Here is a 26809-nt window from a genome sequence, read left to right on the forward strand (position 1 = left end):
TATTTTTGTTAACTGTAGTTCATTGCTAACCTGTTTCTCTCCTATAACTTTGTCTCCATCTCAACTAGTTGCCATAATAGTCCAAGCTTGCACATTTCACCAGTGTATTTGCAAAGTATAGCGTGACTGGAAATGTCTGGGAGGAAGCCATGTAAACTGTTTATTATTGCTAGGTTACTATGAAATGCCCCTAAACTGCTAGTATTTGACTGCCTTTGTCCATGAAGACTTATATAAATATCTTCCAAAAAATTCTATTTCTGGGAAAAAGATGGAACTTATTAGTCTCTTTTTTCAATCAACTAGAGCAAAAATTAGGTTTTTAGTAAAGATAGCTAAGAACATATCTTTTCATTTTTGTTTATTTTCTTTTTTTTTTAGTAATCATTATACTCTTGCTGTTTCCTTCTGTGTTGTTGTAGACTTGAATGCTTTTTCCTTTTAGAGTACACCACCCAAACATTGTTTGTATAACACAATGCAAAGGAAATTTGTTTGTGTGAGACACTTAGTTATGTATTCTGTTACTGTACCTCATATCCCTAGGGGAAAATTATATGGCAGTATTTGAAATAGTGTTATTCTTATTTCAAAGCATACAAAAGAGCCTTGAAGATTGACAGGTGACGGTTCTGTATATTTCTGGCTATTTTTGAGCTAAAACTTGAGAAGGAAATATACTTTTATACTTTAAAGGATATTTTAGATTATGCTTCTTTAGTATATGGAATTTTAGAACTAATTTTCTGAAGATTATATGTATAAATTTACTTGCTTTTACATGTTAACAAAATGAGAATTCAGTTTAGGGAAAGGTTGAAAGACAGAAAATTTCAGTTTTAAAATTACAAAACTTATAATAAAAATATAGTTTAGTCTCTGATAAATGCCACCTCTGATTGTTATTACATTTACCTATTTTGTTAAAGCATATTCATTTGAATTTCACATGAAATTTGAGTTGCATATTTAAACACTTATGAATATTGAGATAGATTGTGGTGTGTTCAGATAGAAGCGTATCTGTAATTTCAGAGAAGGGAAAAATAATTGTGATTTTGATTCCTTAAGAAAGAACAAGGTCTTTTTTGAGTTGAAACTCAACTAAAGATTTTCATAAGTAAGATTACAGGACTGGCACAGTGGCTCATGCCTGTAATCCTAGCACTCTGGGAGGTCGAGCAGGAGGAATGCTTGAGCTCAGGAGACTAGCCTGAGCAAGAGTGAGACCCCGTCTCTATCAAACTGAGAGGGAAAAAAACCAGCCTGGCTTTGTGGTGTACACCTGTAGTCCCAGCTACCTAGGAGGCGGAGGCAGAAGGATCACTTAGAGCCCAGGAGTTGAAGGTTGCATGAACTACAGTGATGCCACTGCACTCTACCCGGGGTGACAGAGTGAGACTCTGTCTCAGCAATAACAACAACAGCAACAAACCACAAGAAAACTAAACATCCTTCCTCACAACCTCCCATCCCTTAAAAAAAAAAAAAAAGATTACAGATAATTCTTTAGTTCTGATGGGAAAAACATCTGCAAAGCATGCGGAGACCAGAGTGGGAGTGGAGATAGCATAGAGACCAGTATGACTACAGAGTTGTGAAAGTTAATGTGGATTGCTGGTTTGGTTCCATACTGTATTATAGAAAGATAAACAGAAATATGAATTTGATGTGATTGGATCTTAAGCCAAGGAGCGTCGTAAGGAAAGTGACGTTTGTGCTTGACTGGTGGTTGTGAGTAAGCCTATAATGAAAGTCTGGGCCTAACTAAGGGCCATGACGGTGAAAATAAGTGAGAAGAGATATACACAAGTGAAATTTTAAAGGACAATTTGACAGGACATGGTGATGGTAGGTGTATAATTTTTTAAGACTGTGATGGAGTGTAGATCAAATTTCATAATGCTTTTCTTCTTCAAACCAGCTTGCACTGAAAAAAAAAAAACCAGAATCCTACAAGTAGGAAAACAGATTTCCTTTACCCTCACCTCTGATTCCTACTTCTTTTGTCAATGTAAATTAGATAAACACACTGAAGGGGCTAGCTCCTCTCTATTTATTTTTTATGTTCCCCATGAGATCAGCTTTTATTTAACTCCCTTCCTCCCTTATGGCTTTGTTATGTTTCTAGAAGGAAGGCTTACAGACATTTGGCACTCAACTATTTTGGTGAGTCTGAGCATTGCTTAATGGAATAAGCCTTTAAAAAACAAAGCAGAAAAATTGGGACAACAATTTTTCCATTAATAATATTTGTAATGTTTATATTATTAACAGAACTCCTTAGAAGAACTTATTTTAAAAAATGGGCAAGTAGAAACAATATTTCCTTTATGTTGTTTTTGGGAAGAAATTCAACTGAACAATGACAATGATTGTAACTGTGCGTCCAGAGGATTGAGAATACTAGACTGTGTGTCTCTAGATGATTTCAAAGCCAAATTTTTTTTTTTTCAGGATTGCAGCATTCCAGAGATAGAGCTTTGCCCACAATCTGACCCAGCATGTTCTCCTATCTATATACAGCGGGCAATCCCTAATTTGGAAGAACTGAATATCCCCAAATCTGTGTCCTTCACTGTGAAGTCAGGAGTGTACGTATCAGTTTCTCTTTATTACAATGATCCACAGCCACCAAAGTTAACATTTCAATAAGTGCATACGTATTTTTGAAGTTTTTAGTTAATTTTGTTTATACTCCTAGATACCCCAGAAAGACTACTCTAGGGGTTAAAACGGATTCTGTCTTTGCATCTGATTAAGGCCTTGATGTGTGGCTCACAGGAGCAGATATAGAATTTTCAGATATATTCATAGTTCTTGTTAGATGGATCTATTGTCTTTTCATCTAATAAATTTTGCAATTAAGAAATAAAAAACATATCCCTGGCTACATTCTGAGAAATGTTATTAGGAAAACATAAAGAAAAATAAAAAGAAAAACAAAACGAAAAAACAAGCCCCTGGCCTAAAACTCGAGCCTGAACTATTTCTGTAGTGTCTACACAATGGTTATTGAATGCTTCTGCTTTTTTTTACTCCTCTATTCCTGTAAGGCTGTTACTCTCATGTTATAGATGAGTGATTTGTCCCAGGCTACTAGCTGGTGAGCATGGATTTTATACAAGGCCTCTCTGAATCCAAAGGTATCTATTGTGATTCTGAGTTCAGGCTAAATTCAGTCCCAGATTGGCTCACTTCACAAAAGCGTGTGGATACCTGGCTCCATGTGGACCCCTCCTCTCTCTTTCACTATTTTTGTTTACTCTGATGATGGTCAGTGTACAGATTTGGAGTCACTATAGAACATCATTTTTTATCTCCCCCCAACCATGAATTAGAACTCTTGGGCAGGTCCAGTAATTAGCCCTATCCATGAGAAATACCTGTAATTATCAAGCTTAGCTGGAAGATAAGATGGGTTTTTTGGGAATCTTATTTCAAATACAGTTTCTTAGGGCACCAGTAGAACTGATATCAATTCTAAAAATTCTAAAAATGTGGATCAAAATGTAAAATGCCTGATGGAATCCCTGCCTCTGATTGTCCCAGTTTAAAAAAGAATGAGATATAGTGGAATGGTTCTGATTTTTTAAATTATATCCTGCTTTGAATTAAAGGTGCCACATGTTTTAGGTATTAGAAAATAATAAGAAAATTAAGGCTAGCACTTGAAAAATATATTAGCCTTGTTATAGGATAGATAGTGTGTGAGGGTAAATAATAACATGTTAGTTCTTGTTATATATACTGACTGGCTAATCACTTTGAGTGTTTTTTACTAGTATGATTCTGTGATGGAGATCTTTTTTTGGTAGCCTCTTTTACTCTTACAGAGCCAAATGATGTGTTACTATTATACTTTAACTGACCATTTATTTCTTATTTAGTTGGCTTGCCTACCCAGATATTAATTTTAAGGGACAAGCTACAGTTTTGGAGGAGGACCACGGGCTCTTTGAGATTTCTGCAGCAGAAATGAAATCATTGCATCCACTTCAAATGGTAAGAAAATTTAAACAGAAGAGTTCCTTTTCCCAGGTATCCATGAGTCCAAAATTAAATAGCTGTGATGATTGCTCATGTGTCTCAATCTTAAGAAATGAATATGTGTATTACTGAATTGGTAAACTATTAGTATTTACATATTGTTTTTCTGTTTCTTTATTTTGTAGAGAATATATCTAATATGTCTGAATGTACTTTGTATTTTGCCAAGTTTATCACAGTACATGTAGTTGCCTTATAAGTATTCTTCTGTGAAAATTCTGAATATTTAATAAAGCTCTGAATTTGCTTTGTGGATGATTATTAGAAAATTGTACTAAATTATACTCTTTCACTGCAGTAATAAATGATAAAGCTCAGCATTAATAATAAATGGGCAGTTCTGTCAATGTTACTTTCTTAAAGATAATAAGTTCCTGCAGTATTTACAGTACTTTTTGTTGCAAATATTTTTATTTTATGAGCAATTAAATGTTGGCTATATGAAAAGCCATTTCTGGTTGTTCTGTGCCTTTTTAAGAAATAGAAACCATGACAAACTGAGAAATTTTAAGAAATACCCCAATGTGGAGTAGCATTTGAAACTAAAAAATTACAGAATTACAGAATTGGGGGTTTTGTAAGGAGGGGGTTACTTTTTACGCTGTACAACCTCAAGGTCATGAAGACATTGTAGTAAGTGTTGGTAGAACTTGGAGGAGGAAATGTGGTTAGCTCAGTGCTCTAAAATTTAGAAAACCCGAGTAATCAATCATAGGGAAGACATTTGGATTAATTGGCTAAGAAATCTACTCTGCCCAATGAGATTTCTAAATCTACTGGCAGTTCCACTCTCCTTTTTACGACTCTCTGCAGTGGGATTAAATATCAACTGGTCATGTGTGCTCAAGGACTAAAGCTCAGCTTCCTTCCTTGCAGTAGTATTAATCTGGAAAGCTGAAGACAGAACGGAAGCTCAAAAGAAAGAAAAAAAAAAGTAAAAATAAAAAAAAAATAAAAATAATCTGGAAAGCACCTCTTTAAGATTTCTTGCCCCATCTACATTGATGTAGAGCAGTTTGACTTGGTTTTGACTACTGTAGAGTTCTGTACTTAAAATTTTAAATTAATCACAACTTAAATTTGGTATGTAATCTTCACTAATCAGATTTTTTATGTAACCTATGCATGTTGCTTTCAAATATTGTTTTCAGATGTTTTAAATATTTACCTGTCTAATATTAAAATGTCTTGTCATCTTAAGGGTGGACTGAAAGTGGAAATGCCTATGAACTTAAAGGTAAGTCTTGAACAGATTTTTGTAACAAACTAAAAAGTCGGAGTATTAATCGTTCAGTATTTTGAACTGTTAGAATAAAAAAATTACCTCAGTGTATGATAATGCCTGGCTAATGCACACTGTGGTGGGAACAAGTGCACAGGATGTTTGCTGAGGGTGCACTTGGGGCTATGAGTGAAGAGTGGGGTCAGTCTGCAAAGATGGAGGTCTACACTGGCAACCTAGTCATACCCACTAAGTGTCTACTACAGAGTGGAAAGGTGATGGGTTCAATTTGTGTTTTGGGGATCTTGAGATAGCAGCTAGACATTCAAGTGGAGATACCTAGTAGGCATGGAAGTGATGTTCAGAAAAAGGAGGTGAAGAGTGATCAGAAGGAGGTGTAGGTAGCTTTTATAAGATGGACATCAGTTTGTAAGTATGAATATTTGAAGAGAAGAGTAGAGGGCAGTGAACACTGAGGTGACAATGGTACCATGATCAAGCAGACTTGGGGAAAGAAAGGAGGAAATAGAATTACAAAATGCATGTGAAGAAAAATAGGAAAACCAGTGCAGTGATCAAAGATGCAAACAGGCTTCCTGGTAATTAGGTTACAGCACCTCCAGAGGAAGGTATGAAAATAGGGATTCACCCATCCTTTTCCTGTCCTCTAAAACAGGATACAGCTCTTCCAACTGTCCCATTTCTGGGCGTCCTAATTTATGGAACTGGCTAACGTTCTCTCAATTGCATAGATGGAGTTTTCTAAAATTCGTGTATCTAATAAACTTTGACTATATGTTGTAATCATACTTGTTAAAGTTTTAAAAAATAGTTATGCCTGAGTTCCACTCTCTGAGATACTATTTTGATTTGGGGTGTGGTCAAGAATTTTCAAAGATCCCTAGGTGGTTCTAGCATGCAATCAAAGTTGCAAACTATTGATCTAAAAGATGTAGAATTAGCTGTGACACTCAGTGACTCCTGTCTCAATCTCCTAGTCCGGTGAATCAGAACTTCAGTTGCAATAGTCTGGATCTTCCTTAGAAACTTGCAGTTTGACAGGGTGTAGGTATATATATGAATGGATTGATTATCATAGAAAATCATAATTTGCAAGTTGTTAGATATTATTTATGACAGGCTTATGAAATAATTATTGCTCCTTAGTTTGAATGTTGTCAGCATACGTAACATGTATTATATAATAAACCCAAATAAAACTTTATCAATTCAAATACAGCACACAGTGAAAATCCAATTTGTAGAAAACAGTGTAAGCACACTATATATATTTTTATTCTGTGTAATATTACCAGTTTTTAGAAATTAGAAAGCTATAACTTTTTGGTTTAGTGTTTTTAAATGTGAGGTCTTATTTGCCAAGCTCTTGAGTTGCCAGTTGTGCACAAATTACTTCAACAACTACAAATAGGACTGAGTGTTAGAGTGTTATAGATTAATGCTATTATCACTTTATCACTCCCTCATACTTAGGGCAGCTTCTTTACTTGGGAAGTAAAGAAGAACAAAATAGAAGAGAAATACAGTATTGATCCAAATTTGAAGTAAATAAAATGCTAGAAATTTGTTTCCTATAACACTCATTGCATCTCCCCCCAATTTGAGTCAAATATCCAATTTTAAAAATCATAATTTTTCAATTATTTCTTATTTTTAGGAGCTTTTGTATTTAAATTCAAGAATTTGCTGTCTGTTTTTTTCTCAATGGATAGTAAACACCATAGGAGCAGTTAGTGTTTTAAGAAACAGTATGTATGTATTTTCTCAAATCAATAGGTAACTTACTGTTATACTCTGGAATCTCAAGAGAGTGTTTATTTCTTTAGGGGATATTCAATAAATATAAGGCAGGTCTATATTAAATTCTGATACAGGGATAAACTTACAAAGGTATTTCAAGAATAAGTTATTTTATTTCATTTTTTTAGACAATTAACTCTATGAGATGGTCCTAGGACCAGAACAATGTAATCATACTCAAATATATTAATATGAGAAAAATATATTAAGATTTTTACCTTTATGATGATAAGGACTCACATATTCCTCAGACACTGTGCTATGTTGTAAGTATATATTAATGAAAAAGACAGTGGTCCTTATTCATGTTGTGATCTATAGTGTCACTTAAGTAAGTCAATGTGTATCTATTCTAAAATATGAGCATATTAAATAATTTTTCATATTTTTCAGGTTATTATTTATGAAAAACCTCACTTCCATGGACAGGCCAAGGAATTTAGTGAACATATAGCTTCTGTTCCTAATTTTTTAAAAAATAATGAGGACTTCCATGGAATTGGATCAATTCGTGTCATTGGTGGAGTGTGAGTATCATATTTTCAATAGTTGATTTAGTAGTCCATTTTTGAAGATCAGCACAAAAAATGTGCTAAGCAGAGCAAAAAGCAATCTGTTTGTTTTAATCTAAAAATATACATTCCTTCTTTGATATTTAAAGTAAAAAATACTAGTTACTAACAGCTTTCTGTGAACTCTAGTTGGAATTAAAGATTTTGAGATAGATAAAATGTAGAAAATGGTTTCTAACACTTCAACACTTAGTATTTCTAAACACCACATAGAAGTCAAGAATTGCAAGATAAAATTATTTTTTCACAGGTTATAAACATGAATGGGAGCCCCAGTTTTTATCATCTGTTCTGTTGATCTTAATCAACTTATGTGTCATGGACCTTGGACGTGAGCCCTCCCTCATTGAAGTAGTAGTCTGGGTTGTGTGTTTCCAAAATCAAGCGTTTTTGACATTGGTTGCCTTCCGGCCCTGAACTGCTTTTGAGGAAGCCTTGGGTATAAACCCAAGTCATTACTATTACATGATTACATCATTACTACCATCCCAGTCTCAGTCAGCAGTTACTGTGACAGATCCCCAGGAAATCTGTGACCAGGCTGAGATGTGCCTTTATTTTAAAACCATGGAGAAGAAACTTCCCTCATACTTTGTCATTGTCAACCCAGTGCCAGAATCTCTCCAGAGACATTGTGTGTCTCTCTGTTGATACATTGGTTATTGTGGAAGGTTTAACCATCAGTATCTTTCTGTCTTTATTTTTACTTTAATCTTTTTATTCCAAAATATTAAGGGGGTAGAAATGTTTTGTTGCATGGATAGCTTTATAATGTTTTAGTCAGTGCTATAAGTGTGCCCATCATTTGAATATTGTTCATTGTTCCTATTAGGTAGGCTTTTATCCCTCCTCTCCTCCCCCTGCCCCTTTCCTGATTTCTCATGATTTTTACTTCTTTCTGTGCTCATGTGTACCCATTAATTCATTCCAAATGATAGAATCTCTTGATATTTGCAGTAATATCATATAACTTTTTTATGTTATTCTAGCAAAAGAAGTTACTAAAATATTTTATTCATAGAAGTTAAATGACTTGTGTAAGATCTCTGAAAGGTCTATATTTAGAGACTTAGACTTTGCAATATCTGGCAATAAATTAAGTAATAGCCATGCCAGCCAAAATGGAAATGTAAGAGACTGCAATATGCTAGATATGCAGGTCATATCAATTATTAGTCTGATATATTGTTAATCATATAATTCCTGTCTTTGAATTTTGAAAATTTGGAGTTTGAAGAGTAAATATGGTTTAGATAAACACATTTTTATTGTGTTGTATTTATTTGCAGTATTTTCTGGTTTGTGAACACACATGCTTCTTGTTAACCCTGCTGTAAAATATTTTTGCCTTTTCTTCTCTTTGGAATCTAAATGTTTTTCCTATTAAATAGATTGATTTAAAACTATTTTTCTGCTTCATAAAAAATTATCTGCTAAAATTCAGTACACTGTTCTCTGTTTTTATAGCTATTTCATAAAAATCTCAAGAAAATATGGCTTATAATACAGTATATACACTTTTGTTTTTATACGAAATTGAAGGAGAGAAATGCAATGCCCCCATTTAAAGATGAACAGATGACTTCATTACTTTTTCACCGTTTTACCATGTTTTGCTTTTGTTAGCTGTGTAATTTTATCTCTAGGTAGCATGGACTCTTCCTTATGCCTATCTTAAGGAATCTGAGGAAACTGAAGTTGATGTTTCTTAATTTTTCTCAGATAATACCTATTTTTAAATATCACAGATGAATATATAAATTGAATCTTAATCAAAACTTTGTATACTAAGAAAAACTGGGCAGATTTTAGATTGTTATTATATAATAGGTATGCTTAATCTGTCCTTTAACAATAAGATCTTCTATACCTTTTGTTCCTTTTCTCACTCAGGTATAATTAAAAGCATGTTTTGAGTAGCCATATTTATACAAAAGAAAGCTTAGAATTTGAAAGTTGTTTTTTGAAATTTATTAATGTTAGTTTCTTTACGTATTGCATATATACTAGGATGTATAAATGTGTTTATATGCTTATTCCAACTTACGTGGACCCGTCGCCCACCATAAAAACATACGGAAACCAAGGCAGGATTAATGATGACTGGATGGCTACTGTTATTTTGTGCCCCATGAAAACATTTTTTTAGACTATCTTAGGCTTCATTTTGTCAAGTTTCTGAATTCCAAAGTCCCCAACCCTGGAGCTCATAATTGTCATCCTTGGAATCTGCCCAATTGGAAGGGGTTCTTCCGTAACTACACAGTGCAGCTAAGGGCAGATTTAATCAAGTCAACTTGTTTTATGAACAGTCTTTGCCCACATTGCGTTAGATACTGTGGATTACTCCACACAAAAACAAGTTTCATGGAAGAGCTTAATAACTAATGGTATTTCTAAGTTTTAGATTAGATGTCAAGAAGTCGGTGGGACTAACATTTCCCACCCGTAAGTGTTTACAGATGTCTTTGTGTACAGGGAGGGCACCAGGGCTAATACCAGCTTAGTCACATTTCCCAGTTCCTCTTTGCTACACCTCCCTGTGTTGTGTTTTTGATCTGGAGCCTGGTGAGAGATTCCCTTGATTTAAACTCTGAATAAATGTTTAGTACAATAGTCAGTCTGTGGCTCGAGAAGAGCTTAATCAGTAAAGTAAAAATGATTATTTTTGCATCTCAATGTGGATTTATAACTCCCCTCGTTGGCTATATATGCTTTCTATTATTTTTATTTGGCAAACTATTCTCTGAACATGTTGGGTTATGCAAGCAAGTCATACCACACACATTTAATGAGCATTGCTCTATTTCAATTCTACAATTAACCTTTTGTTGGGAAAAGCCTTCAAACTATAAAAACTATCAATCCACGAAGTGCATACCATTTGTCTGTCTTTGTAAATGGAAATAAAACAGTTGTGTTGCTTTTTAGAATACGGCGATGAATCGCTATGAGCTTTATCATGATTTTCTCTCTTTTGCTTTCTTGACTACAGTTTTATCAATTGCTCAGTTGGGTATCCTCTGTATTTCTAGGTGGGTTGCCTATGAAAAAGAACATTTTAAAGGCCAGCAATTCCTGCTTGAAGAAGGAGACTTTGAAGACAATAATGCTTGTGGGGCATTAAGTGGCCCCATCTTGTCTTTCCGGTACTTACAAGCTGTGAGTTAATTTTCTTATCCTTAATTTTCTACCTGTTTTATCTGTTCATGAAAATTGGACATGACCACTCATAGTTCATGAGGTTACAAAATGTTTCTAACACCTAAGGACATGAAACTGAACTGCCTATATGACTTTCCTGTTTTTCTCAACTGTTGTGAGTATTAGAGAATATTTATTTTTGCTTTTAATCCATTGTCATTTTTGAGCACCTGTTGTGTTAGATGTATTGTGCTAGGTGCTGGAGATTAGTTGCCAGAGGCTCAGTCCCAACATTCACAGAGCAGGCAGTCTGGCAGGGAAGATAGCACTTACATGAATGTTTGATATTGTTGGACTATGATTTGATTAGCTACAGACCACTCAGGGTACTACTGAGGGAAAGGTCCGTTGGTCAGTTATTCCCCACTGGGAGTAGAGAGGGCTTTGTGGAAAGGATGATAGTTGCACTGAAGTTTCAAGTTCAAGAGTTAACCCCAAGTGGAGAATTTCTAGGACTGGGTGAAGGAAAAATGAAGGTGCTGTTTAGCAAGAGATTAACACATGTTTATGTGTAAAGTAGGGCTGTAAGTCATTGATTCTTAGCTGGGGGGGATTTTATCCCTTAAGGTGCATTTGGCATTGTCTGGAGACATTTTGGATTATCATGTCTGGGGGTTGGGATGCTACTGACATCTAGTGGGTAGAGGCAAAGGATGCTGCTAAAACCCTACAGTTTGAAGGACAGCCCACAGCCACAAAGAATCATAAGGCTCAAAATGTTAATAGTGCTGAGGTTGAGAAACCCTCCTATAAGTGAAACTATGGTGTGTTTGCAGAAATGCGGTTAAGTTAGGAAGAACTTCGGAAAGATAAGTCTAGAGCCAGATAATGAGGGTCAGTATGCCATGTTAAGGAGTAAGATTTGGAGCCATTGATGGATTTTGGGCCTAGTGAGCATGATTGCATTAATGGTTTAGAAGGATCTTTTTGGTGACTGTATCAAGTGAGTCGGAAACCAGTTCTATCTGAAGGAAATAGAGAACAGTCCACAGAAAATTAGGCACTGGGATTGCTTGAGCAATGGATAAATCACTTTTGAAGTATGTAGTCCACAATTCTAATACACAAGGGCCACAGATTTTCTTTACTCAGCCATGTCTTTCTTGACCACTAAACAAGGCAAGCAAGAAAAAATAAAAAAAAGAAACTTCTTATTTTTTTTTTTTAGGTCATTGTGATCACATTCATTGAGGAAACCATAGGTCATCAAAAGCATTGTCCAACCAGTATTGAATAACTTAAACATTTTCCCATATTATTTAAAACAAAGAGTTGAGTGGGGATGTTGCTGATGCTAGAAATGTTTAGCAATGAATGTGATGATATCTTCCAAAGATCACTGTGACTAAAACAAGCAAACAAAACACAAAACCCCAAGTCCCTGGTTGAAATCTCCCAAGAGTAGAAAATGTGAAAAGTTTTAAATACTGTAAGTATATAGCTAAATAATTAGGAGATATTTGATATAGATAAGTTCTCTAATACAGAGTAGAAAAATTGGCATAAATGAGCATGTTCATTACTGCTGCACACAAAAGTTTGGGCATATACAAAAATGATGACACAGTTTTGTTAGATATGAGTAAAAATGCCCTTCAAAGAAAATCTTCTGTTTTCTTGAAATTAGATTTTTTTTAAAAATTAAAATATTAGTTGTTAGCTTATAGTTAAAGATGTTACAGTCTTCATTATAATAATCCTAACATTTATAAGGCACTTAACTACTGGCTTTACCTGTATACTTGCACTAATAATCTTCACAAAGACTATGAGGTAGAGGCTCTTACAATTCATCTTACAGAAACAGAAACTGAGGATCAAAGAGATTAGATACTGTGCCCTAGTATAAAGCTGTGAATTCAGGGCAAGTCTGCCTTACCCCCATGTCATATTATCCATTTTCCATTTTTACAAAATGGTTAGACTTAAAAGGCACCTTAACAGTGGAAAACTGGATTTTATTCAGTCAAAGGCTTATTAGCATTTCATTTATAGCTATAAGTACAGGGTCACATTATAGACCAGTGTACATATATAACAAATAAGTATTTACATGATTTTCACTTTATCATTTCAATTTATGTTCACTAAAATATTTTCAGATGAAGTATACTAAAAAATCTACACATAAACAGCATAAAATTTATATATATATGTATTATAAAAATGCTTTAAAAACTTGCTTATCATGTTATACTTAGAAAAATTATATACTCCCCAGACATGGCATATAATTGGGAAGGAGTTCTTAAAAGCTCATGTGACTGTGCCAGCCCTCTGCGAGGCAATAGGTAGAGCCATGTCAGACATTGTTTCCCTAGACAGACTCTCAGATGTCTCCAACCTGGGAAAGAATGTAGCACTACATTTAAGATCTCACTGGAAGTAATATTAAATAAACAGGAGGATAGGTAGAAGAGCTGCATAATACAATACAACTTTCAAATGTCCTGGCTCCAGTATATGGAACACTCTGGATCTACTAAGGTCAAATACCGGACATGTTCCTTAGGGATAATGTGATCTGTGTCATGGAGTGCTTCAGAGAGGACAACCAGAACTGTATTCTTAATTCCAAATGAGTCATTCAGATATATTGACTTGGACTTGATTATTGTTATTATTTTTTTTTTAAAAAAAGGAGAGGACCAAAAGGAAAGTATTTATGCTCCAGGGATTAAGGAATTTTTATTCCTTGGCTTCCTTAATAAAACTTTCTTGGTGTGCTTGTTTTTCCTCGGTATTATCCTAGCTTAACTTTAGGCTTGCTTTTGTTATGATTTTCAGACTGTAGGCTTCTTTTCAGACCTCTGAAACCAGGTGGTATGTAGTGGAGACCATTTCTCCGAAGTTAATGGATACGTCAGATCTCCAGTGGTGTCTCATACCCTGTTGCCCACTGGTGACTGTAGCACAAAAACTCAGCTGAGAGATTTTATGTACTTAAAAGTAATCAAATTACTGATCCTTAGGACTTATCTTTGGGCCCGAAGCACTGCTCATTAGTTTTCTCTAAAGTAGAGAGTATTATACCCGAGACACTACTAACCTATCCAAGTGCTTTAAAATATAAAATGGAATACAGTTTATAAGATCTTTCCATCATTGTTCATTCTTTTCATTCTTTCATTTTACTCTGTGTGACTTTCAGAGTTATTTAATTGTACCTAGAAAAGCAGGGAAGATAGTAGCCTGGTAACCTCATAGGGCTTACTCTGGACATGACTTGAGTGCCTATTCTGGTCTCTTCGTGAAAAAGGCTGTTAGAAGTTTTTTGTTTTATGGATTTTTTTTTTCTGTGTATTTTTTTAACCACATTTTGTACACGTGACCCATGGCGTTTCATTCCTAGGTGATTGGAGCCAGGACTGGCCTGTGACCCTGAGCACAGCAGTTGGCTTAGAGCTAGAGCTCTGCCCAGCAGGGACACCATATTGAAGGCAACTAATTAAGTAGACCAGCTATTGTATATATGTAGGCTTAAGAGAAAAATGCAGAGAGGGACAAAACCAGGAAAGTGACTAAGAAAAGAAGAAATATGTAGAAAAAGATGGAAGGCAAAAGCCAAAAGGCAAGAAGAACCATGAATAAACAAAATTAGAAGATGGAAAGAGCAGAATGATACCAATTAGGAAAATCCTGTGGTCCTTGGCCAGGTCCTTGGGAATGGTAGACAGTGTAGAAGAGCACAAACTCAAGGCATGCGAGTAAATTTACTTGTGAGCCCATATACTGTCAGCACTTGTATTTGGCAGTGGGCCCTGTGACAATAGGCTCCTCCTGCTCTGGTCATTGTTGCAGGTGGCCCATGCCTCCAGCCTATTTCCCAGCTCACTGTCCTCATTGCCACAACTGCCTGACAACCCACACAATATGATTTGTGCAAATCGTTGCTCAAGTAAAGTATATCCTGGCATAACACAAGTTACTTCTAAATGACAGGGTGCACACAATACACAGGCACATATCTGTATTCATAATGCTCTGTCCTTGTCCTGCCAAATATGGCAGTGATGATGCCATATTTCAGCTTATCCCTGCTCTCCCATTCTCACAATTCTAAAAGGAAGGAGGACAAATAGTTGTAGGAGCAGAGGACATAGACGCAGAGATAGAGAGCACCAGAGTGGAAGAGGGAGAGGTCCTTATAATTGAGAGCTGTTGAGGAACCTTCCTTTTATGGTTGGGTGTTGACTTTGTTGGTGACAGATACTGGTCCCTGACCAGGACCCAGACTGGGCTCCCTTCAGCCATCGTCATCACATCATATCCTCACAGTCACCTTGAGCTGGCTAACACACTTTCAGGTTGCAAGGAACAGAGTCATGTCCAAATTCCTGGGATGATGGAGGTTTATGTTGTCAATATAATCAGGTTTGTTGATGTGGCACTGACGTTGTAAATCAGTCCAATTGGGAAGCTTGTTTTGGGGACTTTAAGGTAGGTCACTTATGAGCTATTAGAGCCCTGATTTCCTCACCTGGAAAATGGCATGTTGTGTGTATGTGTGTTTAAAATCAGGAATTAGGAGAGCTCAAAAAAAAAAAAAGATAAATGCAAAAGTGTTATGAAAATAAAGTGTTATGTTAATAAAAAGGGGGATGGTGATAATGATTGAGCATATATCTACTGAGGTCCCAGGTTTTAAGAACCATGTGGAAGTAATGAAGGTGGCAAGTATTCTTAGGTTCCAAAAGTTTACTTTCAAAGAAGAATTGAAAACAATTAAGGGTTAGAAATTATTTTATAATAAAAATTTCAGGAAAAAAGCCTTTATCTTCTACCCTAAAGTTTCAAGTGAAATTTGACCCAGCTATGCCAGCAATTTAAAAATCCTTGAAAAGTGACAAGTAGTATATGCAAAGGGATTTTTTAAAGACGTATTTTCTCCCTCTCCTTATAGATGCCTTGCTTTTTTTTTATTCAGTTTTGCATATTCATACAAAATGTGTTTACCTAGAAGTCTTATTTACTTAGATTATGATGTATTAAAAAGGGAAGAAAATTGATATTGTTGAGACTTTTGGAAATTGATAACATTTGATTTACATGAAATTTGATTTATAAACAATGAAGTTGGGGGGAGAGGGTTTTTTAAAAAAATGTATTCTATATTTTCCGATTTTAATATATATGATAGAAATTTGAAAAAAATGTAGGATAAAATTGTTTAATTTCCTTGTACTCAAAGATAATCACTCTTGATTTTTAAAAATTTCTTAATCTTTTTTTTTAAGAAAAACATTTTTTTAAGGAACAAACATCTAATCTTGCTGATGTTTATAAGTTTGAGTTTTTGTCCTGCTCTTTCATTATTACATTTATATCTGACAATGATTAAAAGCTTATGGTAGTTAAATAGACAGCCTTCGACTCAAATTCAGTCTCTGCACCTCACTAGCTGTGTGAATTCTGACAAATTGCTCAATTTCTTTAGCCGTAAAATAGAATTGATAGGGGCAGGTGAGATGGCTCATGCCTGTAATCCTAGCACTCTGGGAAGCTGAGGCAGGAGTATCTCTGGAGCCTGGGAGTTTGAGGTTGTAGTGAGCTATGATGATGCCACTACACTTTAGCTAGGGGGACAGGGTGAGACTCTGTCTCAAAAAAAAGATTGATAGTAGTAATCTCATGAGGTAGCAATTTTGGAAGTAACGTACCTAAAGCTCTGGTCAGTAGTAAGTATACAATACATTTTACTGTTAAAAACTCTTAATTATATTTAACTATATTTAATATTCCATCAAGCGATAGCAGTAGTAAGGGTTATTAAATTATTTTTTCAACACTTACATTGTTTATATTAATAGTTTTTCACTATTCTAAATAGTGCATCCTTGCATATAAATTGCTCACCATTTAGTTCCTTTAGGAAAATTTTCTTAAAGAGGAATTTCGGGGTCAGAAAACATGAACAGTTTCTCTTTAATTATTTCTAAATTATTTTCTAATATAGTTGCTCAATTTGTATTTCCACCAGCAATGTTTTCTGACAAAACATTGAAAAAATTCATTTTCTTAGTTGAATTTTAAAAAGTGAAAATTTTTGACACTCTACAAAAAAGACACCTGCACTCGAATGTTTATAGCAGCACAATTCATAATTGCAAGGCTGTGGAAACAGCCCAAGTGCCCATCAATCCAAGAATGGATTAATAAAATGTGGTATATGTATACCATGGAGTACTATTCAGCTCTAAGAAACAATGGTGATATAGCACATCTTATATTTTCCTGGTTAGAGCTGGAACCCATACTACTAAGTGAAGTATCCCAAGAATGGAAAAACAAGCACCAGATATATTCTCCAGCAAACTGGTATTAACTGAGTAGCACCTAAGTGGACACATAGGTGCTACAGTAATAGGGTATTGGGGAGGTGGGAGGGGGGAGGGGGGCGGGTATATACAAACATAACGAGTGAGATGTGCACCATCTGGGGGATGGTCATGATGGAGACTCAGACTTTTGGGGGGAGGGGGGGAAATGGGCATTTATTGAAACCTTAAAATCTGTACCCCCATAATATGCCAAAATAAAAAAAAAAAACAAAACAAAACAAAAAAAAAAGTGAAAATTTTATCTAATTGTTTGAATTTCTTTAATTTACTAGTGAAATTAGACATTTGCATATTTGTTTTTTTTATTTTAGCTTATTATGGGGGTACAAGTGTTAAGGTTACATATATTGCCCATGTCCCCCTCTGCATATTTGTTTTTAATGTTATTCTTTTCTCCTTTTTGAATTGTCTGTGCCTTTTGCTAATTTATCTATTTGAATCTTATCATTTTTCTAAGATATTTTTGTTTTTTATATTATGTTCACCTAGTATAAAAATTTTTTTTATTTCCTCTCCTCAGTTTGATTTTTTCAAAAACAATTTTTTTGGTAAGCAGATTGTATCTATTTTTTCTGTTACGTTTAAACTGATAGGATCCTCTCCACAGAACATTATATATTCACTTTTGTTTTATGTAGTTTTTGCTCCTTTAGCACAAATGAAACTAGTTTCCTTTACAATTAGTGTTACATATGATGGCTTATAAGTCCCAAGAGTTTACAAATTGTTGGCTAATTTCCATTTATATAAAAATGTTATACCTTCCTGATTAAAGTAAATTCAGGCTTATCTTTTCCTTTAAACTATATAGGAGCAGTGACTATAAAACTGTTTCCTGTGCCATTTAAAATTCTTCCTGGAGTTATTTGTATGAAAATTATCCCACGAGTATGTGAACTTGTGCTAAGATAATAGCTGTCCATAAAACAAAACGCATGTTTTCCTAAACTTTCCTCTTCCTCTTTTTAGAATTTTATAGAATCTTCTATCACACTGTTTGAATCTGACCTAGAAAGTGGGAAGTTTATTGACATTACAAATCAGGAAATTTCTGACTTAGAAGAAATTGGCTTTGGCAGTGAAATAAGATCCATTCACGTTAAAAGTGGAGTGTAAGTTGTCCCCTACTCTTAAGACCCTTGAGAGATTCTTTGCTGTTTAAAATTATTGTTTACTTGATTGAACGTCACCTCTGTTCTTTTTCCTTTTTCCCCTGCTAGATGGGTTGCCTACCAGCAGAAGTTCTTCTGTGGAGAGCAATACATTTTAGAGAAAGGGAAATACAAATGCTTTTTAGATTGGGGAGGATCAGATAATATAATCATGTCGATACGACCTATCCAACTGGTGAGTGAAATATGAAGATAACCAATGCCAGTGGCATGTAATAGTATGCAGCTGAATAAGTGGGAAACACCCTTTTTTTTTTTTTTTTACCTTTTATCCTGACATTTTTTTTAAATTGACAGTTAATAATTGTACATATTCATGGGAATACATAGTGATGTTTTGATACATATAATAGATAGTGATCAGATCAGGGTTAATTATTAATATAGCTATCATCTCAAACAAACATCTGTCATTTCTTTGTGTTGGGAACATTCAATATGTACCCCTCCTAGCCATTTGAAACTATATTATATTATTAACTATAGTCATCCTACAGTGGTATAGAACACTAGAACTTATTTCTCTTATCTAGCTATAATTTTGTATCCTTTCACACTTTTCAAGAGTGGAATTTTTAAATTATGTTATGTGTATATATAGAGAAAAATGAAACAGCACATGAATTTCTATAGACTGCATAGAGAGCTAGTAGATAATAACACATGAATGAGATGGCTCCGTAATTGATCAGTTCATTTATTCAACAGCATTTCTTTAGTGCCTCCGATATGTTGGACACTGTGCTGATCACCAGAGATAAAAGATGAATAAGATTGCTCTGATGGGTCTCAGTCTCTTAGGGAAGATAGATGTAGGGACAATTAATTATAGTACAATCGGTGAGAAAATGAAGTGTGTAGATTGTGCTGGGGCAGCAGAGGAGGGGAACACTCAGTGCCTGGGGATTTAGGGACCTTTCCACAGAAGAGGATGTGTTGAGTGGCAGCTTAAGAGATAAAAGCAATTTTTCCAGGCAGAAAGGACATTTCACAAAGAGGGAGTAATCTCCTTGTGTGCAAAGTCATGAAGTTGTTGAAAGAGTGTGGCCAGTTTGGATGATGACCAACACTGCAGAACAATAAGAGTGCCCATGAATGGTCAGAAATTGGTCAGAAATTCACACTCCATCTTTGTAACGGGCCTTGGGGTAGGTTTTTCTTCCAGCTACAATATTATTCAAAATGAATTAGTCATAAGTACTAAAATTATAAGAGAATTCAGTAGGTTATGTGAAGGTTATGGACAGTTCAAATTATCTAGAATATTGGTCAGACCATTAAAAAATTCTTTTTCAAAGGATGTTTTCAACACATTCAAAAAGGCAACTAAGATTATGCGGTTACATTTACAAAAGTGTTTCAATATGTTTTTCAGGAACCACTTGGAATAAATGAACCTCCACATTTGGTATGTTTAAAAATATTCTTAACTTGTAATTGTTAAATTATTTACTAAAAGCATTTATATCTTTTCTCTCAAGTCTTTCTGTTTGCCTCAGGTAATTTTTCTGTGTCTGTGTGGCAGGGCAGTTTGTCTTGCACACGGTACCAGCGAGCGGAAGAGTGCCCATCTTTGTTAGTGGTTGTTTTGGCCTGGGTTTGTCACAGTTCCTTTCATTTTCTACTGCAGCTCTATTTTAGGGTCATTTTGAACCTCTGCCCCCTCCTCTTTGTTGCCCATTCTTTCTTCAGTGTCACATTTTTATTCACAGCATATTAAGTTGTCTTGGGAGGCACAAACACCATGGAGAAATCACTGACTTGGCATGCTTATTATGTGCCTGCTCTGATACCTACATCAGAACAGATGTTTCTTCAATGAGCTAGTACAATTGAAACCCTACTTTTTCATTTCTAGTGTGCTAATAACTTGAAGGGGATTGGGCAATACTCTCGAGCCTACTATTTGTTTATGATATATTGAGGGTTAGAAATTGTGCCTATTTGATACTTATACTAACTCTTGGAAATCAGTATTAATCCTATTTATAGATAAGAAAACTGAGATTCAGAATTTAAGTAAGTCCCATATCACACAACTAGAATTAGCAAAATAGACATTTCTGGTAACTGACTCCAATGAACAAGACCACATTTTCAGGGTCTTACATCAGAGAGAGAACATCATGATATGATCAGTACAACTGTAGAGAGGGTGAGAGACATTGCTTCCTCTGTTTCATTTTAAATAACAAATTTAAAAAAATGCTAACAAAAAAGCCGCATACAGTGATTAATTTTAAATATTTAGCATTTGCTACCTTTGCATAATACTCAAATCTTTTTCTCTGAATGTCTGTGTTTTTCATATTCATATCAGTGTTTATTATGTTTGAGACCAGCTCAGTTTAACCATGTTTCCATTCACAATACATTCAGGTTTTATTATTTTCTGATTAGCTCAGGCCTATTGGGAGCATTTCCTTTCTGAATATAATTGGTTATTGTATTTAGAGACACTTCCTGCCAAATCTTTATTTTGAATTTCTGAAAACTCTCAACTGTGGATTTTTAAAGCACTTTTTGAACCATGAATCAAAATAACATGAGTAGATTAAAGGAATTAAACAGGAGGAATTTCAAACTATACATCTTTTGAGTTTTAACTACCAGTAAAAAGTCCCATTCTTTAAGCTCTGTTTCTCCTACCTCCCTGTTCCTTTTTTTATGGACTTCCTTGTTTGGGGCAGATTGCTGGGAGGATTTTCTTGATAGTATTTCCAGTCCAACTTGAAGAGAGAGGAAGCAGCAGAAAACGCCCTGTGAAATCAGCCTGACTTCATTTTTCTGGGTATGGCTCAGTTATTGCCTTGTGAATAAATGTTTCTGACAGGTACATGATAGCTGGATATTTAGTAAGACATGAACAAAGCCTCCTCTGTTCACCCAGTGTCAAAGCTCTTGTTATTTTCAGTGGACCACATTTTCAGATGTTTTTCTTGTTTATACTTACCTAAACATAAGCGGGTCGTAGCTGACATACTGGTTCCATCAGAAAATACTAGAAAGTATTTTCTCCTTCATAGGTAGTTATGACAGAGTGGCCATACAGATGCTGTGTTCAAAGGGGGTACTTATGTACTTATTTCCCTGTCTGAGGAATAAGGAGGAAGTTAATATCTCAGGGTGCAAATCAAAGAGGAATTTCTTTTTTTTTTTTTTTATGCTGGGAATTTTAAGGGAAACCTCAAGCAACTTGAGAGGGAAAAGGCCTGAAAATGTATGTGAATTAGAGATTAACATATATCATGAGAGTTACGATAGTAAAATATGATTGATTGTTTTGTAAGCATATTATGATGAAATATATCTTGTTTGGTATACTAGTAGAATACCACCTGTTATGGAGAAGATTGTTTTTCTGCTAAGGCTTAAGTTCAGTCACTAAGTCCACTTACCAACTGAAGATATACAGGCTCATGATAGAGTTCTTCATTATTAGCAGGTGGCATTTTAGTTTTTAATTTTTCCCCAAACAAAACAAAAACCAAGGAGAATGTGGATTATCTTAATAGTGTCATCATCTTGCTCTCTTGGTAAGTCCTGAATATCAGAAATCTTACTAGATTAAATCTTCTGAAAGTAAATTTAGTTTTCAGGGGATGTTGTAGGCAGGCTCATTCTCTAGCAATTCTAACCAGTTATCCCCTGTGACTTAATCAAGTACCTTGTGTTTCTAGAATCTTTTTCAAGTCCATTTGCAAATATAATCAAAAGCTTGGATTTCTTTAAATATTGAGCCCCTGTTCCATTTTATACATGATTCTAGCCAAGAAAAGCAACCAGATATTTTCTTATATTGAATAACTTAGCCTTACTCACTGAATTTTAAAGTGATCACAGGATCTGTAATAGTTGTGCTTATAGAAAAAATGACAGTTTTAGGTAAATATCAGTAAGATTCAAGATTGATGGAATGAAAATACTTCTTTGTGGCACTATAACCAGATCATTTTTATATGATCAAAGCACCAAAGCACTTACGAAGAATTATTTAAGTAAAGAAAACCTTTTATCATTGATAAGGGAGATAAAATTATTGAAAATGGAAAGATGTGAGAAGTATATAACACAATATGAAAAAGGTGTGATGTAATAGAAGAATGGAAATAAAACTTTTCTTTAACAATTGGCATGTTTGTTAGAGGGAGGTCCAGAGGGCTGGGGAAAGGTTTATTTAGACATGGAAGAAAAGTTCTTCATAGAAATTATTTTAGTATTGGAGTAAATAAAATTACATTAAAAATGCTGTTATTATAGAATAAATTGAGCACAGCTTCTGTGTTTGGTCCATAGTTAAGTTTGTGCATTTTTAGTTTGTCAGATTAAAGACCTATTACATATTATTCATACATATCATAAGTAAGAATTACATAGCAAAAAACATTTCTACAAAATCTTTGTTATAAAGTGGTGATAATTTCTATCTCAAAAGGGTAGTTCTAATGAAGAAATACAATAATATATATGAAAAGCAAACCAGTTACCACATGCCTTTCCCCACCTCCTGCTTTCATACACTTACATTTGGGGAGCAGATAGGAGTGAGCCATGCCCACATGGCACAGAGGGCTGGGCGCAGTTTGAAAAAACTCATCTCTTGTTCTTCTGTTTACGTAGGTTCCGAGCAGTCTGTCTTGAGATGTTTTGTATATTTATTCTCCATTGATCTGGAAAGGAAACCAACACAGTGATTTATCCAGCTGGTTTCCCCCAGGACTTAATTTCTCCAAGGCTCTGTCATGTCACCAAGAGTAGAAACCACAATTTAATTATTATAATAAGTAAAGCAGACTTGGTTTTTGTGTGGACAATCCTCAGAACACTATTATGAGAATTGTCCTATTCTGAGGCATTTATAAGGAGATCAAAATGAGACATTATTTGGGGTGGGGATGGTCTAATTTTGGGTGAAGCATAAACTATATCTCATTTGGGGGATTAAAAATAAACTCAGATAAGCATTCAACCCAGTTTTTTAAGTTTGGCCAGAGGCTATTTTAACCCATCAAATCAAAAAGATATTTTATGATAGATTATTTCTGTGTATGTGTGTAAATTTTAATTAATTTTTCTGGGTATAAAGACTGAGACAAAAACTAGAGATGGCTACTTGTATACCATCAAAAATATCCTTAGCTTGCATTTTCAGTTGTCCAAGATTTGATGTTTTGTGGTGAAATGTTATAGTATAAATCTTAAACCTAGCAATATGAAATCCATTCATTCAGCAACCTGAGAATACAAGTAGTGAACAAGGCAGCATGGTCTCTGTTCTCATGTGGCTTTTCTGAATCTTATTGTGAATTAAGATAATATTTGCATGCAGGAGAAATTTCTCTACATTTGTGGAAGTTAAAAGTGATTTGCTTTTTTTAGCCTCATGTTTTATAAACCTTCAAGCTAAAAAACATAAGTCTGTCGTATTTTGGACTTTCTTTTTCTTACTCTCCTCTGTGTTTACCAGAAGGACTCTGACAGAAACTTGCTGGACACATCCTTATGGCAGGGAGACGCTTGGTGTTTTAATGCTTCAAGTTCAGTGCGGTTTCGCAGTAGGAAGCATGTTGTGCAAGCCACAGCTGGTCCAGGGGGAAATTGGTTCTCTTACCTCCCTGGTTTTGGCTGATCTTTGGTATCAGACCACGTAAGGTCAGAGCAGAATGAGATAGCCACGAAACAATTCTTCTAAGAGAGGACCCTTGGGGAGATGTGGGAGGTGAATGTCAGCTGCTCAGAGACTCCTTGTTCCGGATGGCAGCATAAGCAGGAGAAAGGGTGATGCTCCAGATCATTCATTATGACGCATCCACTGCACAGTGCGGGCCTGTCAGTATTGGGCGGACCTGTGGGCCATGTCACTTCAAGTCTCCAGTGTATCATGAAATATTTATAGGGCTCATTAATTTTTTTCTTTCCCTATTATAGATCCAAGGCCAGTAGAGTTGCAGATTATTATATCTCTGGTCTAAAGGGAATTATAGTTGAGATTTCGTGGATTTTTCTTGACAAAAAGGACTAAAGTAGAAATGTGGTTGTATATAATTGTAAACCGTACATTTAAGGTCTTCTTATCAGAAAACTGAAGCCTATAAGCTGAAATACCTGAGACACAGACATCTTTCTTTCTTCACCATAAATCTTCCACTAATCCCATCATTATTATCTTCCCCACCATCTGCTCCTGGGCTCTCTCAGGCATTCTTGTGAGCATGCGCTCATGCTCTCTTCTCTCCTTTATTAACTCTGGATCACGAAGACCTGAGAGAGAAAAGACATTACCATCTATCCCCATTCTAATCTAAACCTCTTCTGTGATTAGCACTAAATCACTTACTGTCTTTTACCTCTAGTCTCATCACAGGGCATAATAATATGGTGGACAAGGACCACATTTTTTTAGTGAAGAAGGAATTCTGATTTACCCTTATCAGCAGAATTGTTTTCTAGGCCTCTTTGCCTACAGTTTGGTACAAAAGATTGATGAAAATGGTAAATAACTGGTGACATTTCATTCCTGGAAACATGTTTTAAAAAGAGCTAGTTTAAGGAGAATGTCATCATCCTTAACATAAATTCATTGATAATAGATAAACAAATCTAACATTTTGCTGAGTTTTTAAGTATGTGAAATTAAAGGTTTTTATTTGTGATGGTGTCAAATAATTGTTTTCTGTTTAATTATTATTGTGTTGTTCTTGTAGCTCAAAGCATTCAGTAAACCAGGGTTCCAAGGTGAATGTATAGATTTTACGAAAGAAATATCTAATTTGACTTCATTCACACCGTGTTCTTTTAAAGTTCTTCGGGGATGGTAAGTGTGCTTGTTAAGTGTTTTCTATTGTTTATTAACTGAATTTCTTTCAAATTTACAGAGATTTATTTTTTTGCATGTACATGAGTTTTAAGATTTTTCCTTTTTAGGCATTGGTTAGCTGTTAATTAGCCTATAGTTTGTGAATATGTATTTTGTGTCATCATAGAATACAGAAAAACAGTGCTGATTAACCAACTTTGAGAGCTTTTTCTGATTTTTTTTCCTCACTGTTAGATTATTTCCTAAATATTTTAAATGTTTATATTGTAGGCTCACTATATAGTATATCAGAATGCTATAAAAATAGTGGTTTTGTCCATGTAAGATGTATTACTCCTAAATTTATTTTTTTAACCTTTTTGTTTATGGTATTTATTATCCCCATTTCACAGATGAGGAAACCAGATTCAGAGTTGGGTTTCCCAAGATCACATACTAAGTGTCAGACCCAGGATTTCTTTGGTAGTTCTTTTTTCTTTTTTTTTTTTTTTTAAGGTTTGAATCTTACATTCATCTAACTGCAACAACATACTGGATCTGTCTCATAGGTATATGAAACTGTATGTGATTTTCAAGGCTAAAATATATTCTATCACTTTTTTATCATGATAAAATATACATAACATAAAATTTGCTATTTTAACCATTTTTAAGTGTACAGGTCAGTGTCATCTCTATGTACCACATATCTGCCTAATAACCTACCAAGTCTCTAAATTCTTCCTTCAAAATATCTTGGGTTTGTCAATTCTCCTCCCTCCATTCTTGGACCATTAGAGACCTAGACCTTATGTTTTTCATTTGGGGAACTTCAGTCTTATAATTATCCCTTGCTCCCATGTTTTCTTATTTCCAGTGTTTATCATCAGTCACAGTCCAGTTATTTGTGCCAAAATCCATTTTAATATTTTTACTAGTCTGATTGAATCCCCACTGACATTCTATAGTACCAGTCACGTTCAAACTCCTCCTTTTCCAGGATTTCCCTTCAACTGGTCCATTTCCATCCTGTCCTCCTCTCCTCCCCTCCCCTCTTCTGACATTTGTTCAGCCATTTGTTTTCCTTTTTACCCTCTATACCAGGGGTCAGCAAAGTATATATAAAAGGCCCGACAGTAAATATTTTAGACATTGGTAGTAAATAAATCAAGCAGTCTTTCCCCTCTCATATTTCCTATAGCTTTTCTGCAGTTCAATAACAAACACAGAGCTCTCTTTGTATTCATTATTAGATTGCCATTGTGTGTAGCACAAAAGCAGCCATAGACAATGCCCAGATCAACAGGCATGTCTGTGTTCCAATGAAACTTTATTTATGGACATTGAAATTTGAATTGTGTATCAAATTTACATGTCATGAGACAGTCTTAATTTTTTTAAACCCTTCAAAAATGTAAAAACCAGTCTTAGCTTATGGGCTGTATGAAAACAGGCAGTGGGGCAGCTTTGGCCCACATGCTGTAGTTTGCTAACCTCTGCTCCACACCAAAGGCCATAGGTCTCTGGTACATCAGCCAGCACAAGTCACTTGTGTGGCCTGCACGCTGGGTTAAAAAATTTTTTTATCAATACTTATGTTTAGGATATATTTCAAAAGATCTTCTTTTCAC

At 35.0% G+C, this 26809-nt stretch overlaps 1 protein-coding gene across 1 annotated transcript in view; it reads left to right on the top strand.

Moving 5' to 3' along the window:
* The window catches only part of CRYBG3 (crystallin beta-gamma domain containing 3), a 106998-nt gene that overhangs the window by 56612 nt on the left and 23577 nt on the right, over nucleotides 1-26809 (top strand). The window contains exons 8-16 of the mRNA XM_012766976.2: nucleotides 2458-2594; nucleotides 3891-4005; nucleotides 5252-5287; nucleotides 7487-7620; nucleotides 10701-10827; nucleotides 18180-18322; nucleotides 18431-18557; nucleotides 19758-19790; nucleotides 25087-25196. Of these exons, the coding sequence (XP_012622430.2) occupies nucleotides 2458-2594; nucleotides 3891-4005; nucleotides 5252-5287; nucleotides 7487-7620; nucleotides 10701-10827; nucleotides 18180-18322; nucleotides 18431-18557; nucleotides 19758-19790; nucleotides 25087-25196 (962 nt within the window). The remainder of the gene's footprint in view (nucleotides 1-2457; nucleotides 2595-3890; nucleotides 4006-5251; nucleotides 5288-7486; nucleotides 7621-10700; nucleotides 10828-18179; nucleotides 18323-18430; nucleotides 18558-19757; nucleotides 19791-25086; nucleotides 25197-26809) is intronic.

The sequence above is a fragment of the Microcebus murinus genome, chromosome 1 (assembly GCF_040939455.1).
Source record: "Microcebus murinus isolate Inina chromosome 1, M.murinus_Inina_mat1.0, whole genome shotgun sequence".
In the NCBI taxonomy this organism is placed as follows: domain Eukaryota; kingdom Metazoa; phylum Chordata; class Mammalia; order Primates; family Cheirogaleidae; genus Microcebus; species Microcebus murinus.